The following is a 5,000-nucleotide window of genomic DNA, read 5'->3' as shown; positions in this document are numbered from 1 at the left end:
GTGTGTGTGTATATACACTGTGCTGAGTGAGTGTGTGTGTGTGTGTGTATATACACTGTGCTGAGTGAGTGTGTGTGTGTGTGTGTGTATATACACTGTGCTGAGTGAGTGTGTGTGTGTGTATATACACTGTGCTGAGTGAGTGTGTGTGTGTGTATATACACTGTGCTGAGTGAGTGTGTGTGTGTATATACACTGTGCTGAGTGAGTGTGTGTGTGTATATACACTGTGCTGAGTGAGTGTGTGTGTGTATATACACTGTGCTGAGTGAGTGTGTGTGTGTGTATATACACTGTGCTGAGTGAGTGTGTGTGTGTGTGTGTGTGTGTGTATATACACTGTGCTGAGTGAGTGTGTGTGTGTGTATATACACTGTGCTGAGTGAGTGTGTGTGTGTGTGTGTATATACACTGTGCTGAGTGAGTGTGTGTGTGTGTGTGTATATACACTGTGCTGAGTGAGTGTGTGTGTGTGTGTGTGTGTATATACACTGTGCTGAGTGAGTGTGTGTGTGTGTGTGTGTATATACACTGTGCTGAGTGAGTGTGTGTGTGTGTGTGTGTATATACACTGTGCTGAGTGAGTGTGTGTGTGTGTGTGTGTGTGTGTATATACACTGTGCTGAGTGAGTGTGTGTGTGTGTGTGTGTGTATATATACACTGTGCTGAGTGAGTGTGTGTGTGTGTGTGTGTGTATATATACACTGTGCTGAGTGAGTGTGTGTGTGTGTGTGTGTATATACACTGTGCTGAGTGAGTGTGTGTGTGTGTGTGTGTGTATATACACTGTGCTGAGTGAGTGTGTGTGTGTGTGTGTGTGTGTGTGTATATACACTGTGCTGAGTGAGTGTGTGTGTGTGTGTGTATATACACTGTGCTGAGTGAGTGTGTGTGTGTGTGTGTATATACACTGTGCTGAGTGAGTGTGTGTGTGTGTGTGTATATACACTGTGCTGAGTGAGTGTGTGTGTGTATATATACACTGTGCTGAGAGTGTGTGTGTGTGTGTGTGTGTGTGTATATACACTGTGCTGAGTGAGTGTGTGTGTGTATATACACTGTGCTGAGTGAGTGTGTGTGTGTGTGTGTGTGTGTATATACACTGTGCTGAGTGTGTGTGTGTGTGTGTGTGTGTATATACACTGTGCTGAGTGAGTGTGTGTGTGTGTGTGTGTATATACACTGTGCTGAGTGAGTGTGTGTGTGTGTGTATATACACTGTGCTGAGTGAGTGTGTGTGTGTGTGTATATACACTGTGCTGAGTGAGTGTGTGTGTGTGTGTATATACACTGTGCTGAGTGAGTGTGTGTGTGTGTGTATATACACTGTGCTGAGTGAGTGTGTGTGTGTGTATATACACTGTGCTGAGTGAGTGTGTGTGTGTGTGTATATACACTGTGCTGAGTGAGTGTGTGTGTGTGTGTATATACACTGTGCTGAGTGAGTGTGTGTGTGTGTGTGTATATACACTGTGCTGAGTGAGTGTGTGTGTGTGTGTATATACACTGTGCTGAGTGAGTGTGTGTGTGTGTGTATATACACTGTGCTGAGTGAGTGTGTGTGTGTGTGTATATACACTGTGCTGAGTGAGTGTGTGTGTGTGTGTATATACACTGTGCTGAGTGAGTGTGTGTGTGTGTGTATATACACTGTGCTGAGTGAGTGTGTGTGTGTGTGTATATACACTGTGCTGAGTGAGTGTGTGTGTGTGTGTATATACACTGTGCTGAGTGAGTGTGTGTGTGTGTATATACACTGTGCTGAGTGAGTGTGTGTGTGTGTATATACACTGTGCTGAGTGAGTGTGTGTGTGTGTATATACACTGTGCTGAGTGAGTGTGTGTGTGTATATACACTGTGCTGAGTGAGTGTGTGTGTGTGTATATACACTGTGCTGAGTGAGTGTGTGTGTGTGTATATACACTGTGCTGAGTGAGTGTGTGTGTGTGTATATACACTGTGCTGAGTGAGTGTGTGTGTGTGTATATACACTGTGCTGAGTGAGTGTGTGTGTGTGTATATACACTGTGCTGAGTGAGTGTGTGTGTGTGTATATACACTGTGCTGAGTGAGTGTGTGTGTGTGTGTGTGTGTGTGTATATACACTGTGCTGAGTGAGTGTGTGTGTGTGTGTGTGTGTGTGTATATACACTGTGCTGAGTGAGTGTGTGTGTGTATGTGTGTGTGTGTGTATATACACTGTGCTGAGTGAGTGTGTGTGTGTGTATATACACTGTGCTGAGTGAGTGTGTGTGTGTGTATATACACTGTGCTGAGTGAGTGTGTGTGTGTATGTGTGTGTGTGTGTATATACACTGTGCTGAGTGAGTGTGTGTGTGTGTATATACACTGTGCTGAGTGAGTGTGTGTGTGTGTATATACACTGTGCTGAGTGAGTGTGTGTGTGTGTATATACACTGTGCTGAGTGAGTGTGTGTGTGTGTGTGTGTGTGTGTATATACACTGTGCTGAGTGAGTGTGTGTGTGTGTGTGTGTGTGTGTGTATATACACTGTGCTGAGTGAGTGTGTGTGTGTGTGTTACCTTGTTGGTGCGTGGGTTGAGCATCAGTGGTTTGCCTTTCTCTTTAGTGTGAGCCAAGCGACACACACTCAGACACGGCCACACACTCACACGCAGTCTCGACAGCATAGTGGCACACCTAACACACACACACACCTGAGAGACACGCGCGCACACACACACACACACACACACACACACACCTGAGAGACACGCGCACACACACACACACCCCTGAGACACACACACACAAGAAGAACTTAGATTCAGAGCCCCATAATCCTGCCTACACACACACAGTCATTATAAATGTGGTTATGCAATACCCAGTGTGTGTGTGTGTGTGTGTGTGTGTGTGTGTTATAAAGTGGAGTTTTGAATGAAGTGAATGAATTAAGGCCATCTGCTCATTATAGCTACACGATCTTCAGGGACGATGATGATGTAAAATAATCTACAAAGAGTTCATGAGTTATTCTTCAGATTATTAGCAGTGTTTATACATCTTTATATCGGTAATACTGGTGATATCGGGTATATCGGTAATACTGGTGATATCGGTGATCTCGGTAATACTGGTGATATCGGGTATATCGGTAATACTGGTGATATCGGTGATCTCGGTAATACTGGTGATATCGGGTATATCGGTAATACTGGTGATATCGGTGATCTCGGTAATACTGGTGATATCGGTGATCTCGGTAATACTGGTGATATCGGGTATATCGGTAATACTGGTGATATCGGGTATATCGGTAATACTGGTGATATCGGGTATATCGGTAATACTGGTGATATCGGGTATATCGGTAATACTGGTGATATCGGGTATATCGGTAATACTGGTGATATCGGTGATCTCGGTAATACTGGTGATATCGGGTATATCGGTAATACTGGTGATATCGGTGATCTCGGTAATACTGGTGATATCGGTGATCTCGGTAATACTGGTGATATCGGGTATATCGGTAATACTGGTGATATCGGGTATATCGGTAATACTGGTGATATCGGGTATATCGGTAATACTGGTGATATCGGGTATATCGGTAATACTGGTGATATCGGGTATATCGGTAATACTGGTGATATCGGTGATCTCGGTAATACTGGTGATATCGGTGATCTCGGTAATACTGGTGATATCGGGTATATCGGTAATACTGGTGATATCGGTGATCTCGGTAATACTGGTGATATCGGTGATCTCGGTAATACTGGTGATATCGGGTATATCGGTAATACTGGTGATATCGGTGATCTCGGTAATACTGGTGATATCGGTGATCTCGGTAATACTGGTGATATCGGTGATCTCGGTAATACTGGTGATATCGGGTATATCGGTAATACTGGTGATATCGGTGATCTCGGTAATACTGGTGATATCGGGTATATCGGTAATACTGGTGATATCGGTGATCTCGGTAATACTGGTGATATCGCTATGATCACAATTGAATCGCTGAAGTCTCCCGGTTTTTTCTAACCTGTACACTTGAACACACGGAGGCTGTGTGTTTGTGTGTGTGTGTGTGTGTTTGTGTGTGTGTTTGTGTGTGTGTGTGTGTGTGTTTGTGTTTGTGTGTTTGTGTTTGTGTGTGTGTGTGTGTGTTTGTGTGTGTGTTTGTGTGTGTGTGTTTGTGTTTGTGTGTGTGTGTTTGTGTGTGTGTGTTTGTGTGTGTGTGTGTGTGTTTGTGTGTGTGTTTGTGTGTGTGTGTTTGTGTGTGTGTATGTCAATAACGGTCAAGCGATTTTAAATTACAACAGCGTCATAAGTCCTTACCTTCACGCGCCTGGTCCCTTCCTGTAGTTCACACACACGCGCACGCGCTGTTTAGTACATTAATAATGATCGGTATTTAAAGTCGCATATTCTTTCGAACCCCACAAGTGTGTGAGCACGCGCTAGTCCGGGTGCAACGAGAGCCTCTGCAGCGCGTGAAGCCCGGAGTGCTTTGACTTCCACTTCTTAAGTCTCATGTTGCATTCGTGCGCATGCGCGTTACAAATCTCGGGGCGCCACTTCCACCGGATAAACCCATCAGCGCCTTCTATAGGAATTAAGCGTCATAATCACGCTTTAATGCCGGAATAATCTCCCTGTGACGCGTTATTGCGTCTCATACATCACATGTGGATACTGAGGGGATTACATAGGGTTTATAGATCGCTTTATTAACACTTTATTACTTCTAAAGGGAAGTCCATGCAGTGCAGAAGCAGCAGCACAGTGTTTTACTGACCAGCAGGGGCAAGGATGGACACTTATTATTTCATTTTCTAAAGGTAAATCCCAGGTGTCCAGTCGAATCCCAGGACAGAGTCCATCCTCTTCATCAGCTCGCTTGACCGAACTGTGATGCTGCTTCTCCAGCACTACAGCAGTCTGGTAGAACATCTCCAGCATCTTTAATGAGGATGTTAAAGTTCAGAACCTTCCTCAGAGTCTGCTCTTCACCTTCCTGTA

General features: G+C 44.5%; 1 protein-coding gene across 3 annotated transcripts in view; it reads right to left on the bottom strand.

Annotated features, from left to right (window-relative positions):
• Nucleotides 1–4,527, bottom strand: part of me2 (malic enzyme 2, NAD(+)-dependent, mitochondrial) — a 30,277-nt gene extending 25,750 nt beyond the window's left edge. The window contains exons 1-2 of one of the 3 annotated variants that reach the window (XM_058375524.1): nucleotides 4,317–4,527; nucleotides 2,546–2,758 (exon numbers count right to left, since the gene is read on the bottom strand). In XM_058375524.1, coding sequence (XP_058231507.1) covers nucleotides 2,546–2,653 — 108 coding nt within the window. In that variant the 5' untranslated portion in view covers nucleotides 2,654–2,758; nucleotides 4,317–4,527. The remainder of the gene's footprint in view (nucleotides 1–2,545; nucleotides 2,759–4,316) is intronic. The other 2 variants (XM_058375523.1, XM_058375525.1) reach the window with 2 other exon arrangements.
• Between the last annotated feature and the right edge of the window lie 473 nt (nucleotides 4,528–5,000).

Source organism: Hemibagrus wyckioides, linkage group LG22, assembly GCF_019097595.1.
Source record: "Hemibagrus wyckioides isolate EC202008001 linkage group LG22, SWU_Hwy_1.0, whole genome shotgun sequence".
Taxonomy (NCBI): domain Eukaryota; kingdom Metazoa; phylum Chordata; class Actinopteri; order Siluriformes; family Bagridae; genus Hemibagrus; species Hemibagrus wyckioides.
This window is presented reverse-complemented; position numbering and strand designations above follow the sequence as displayed.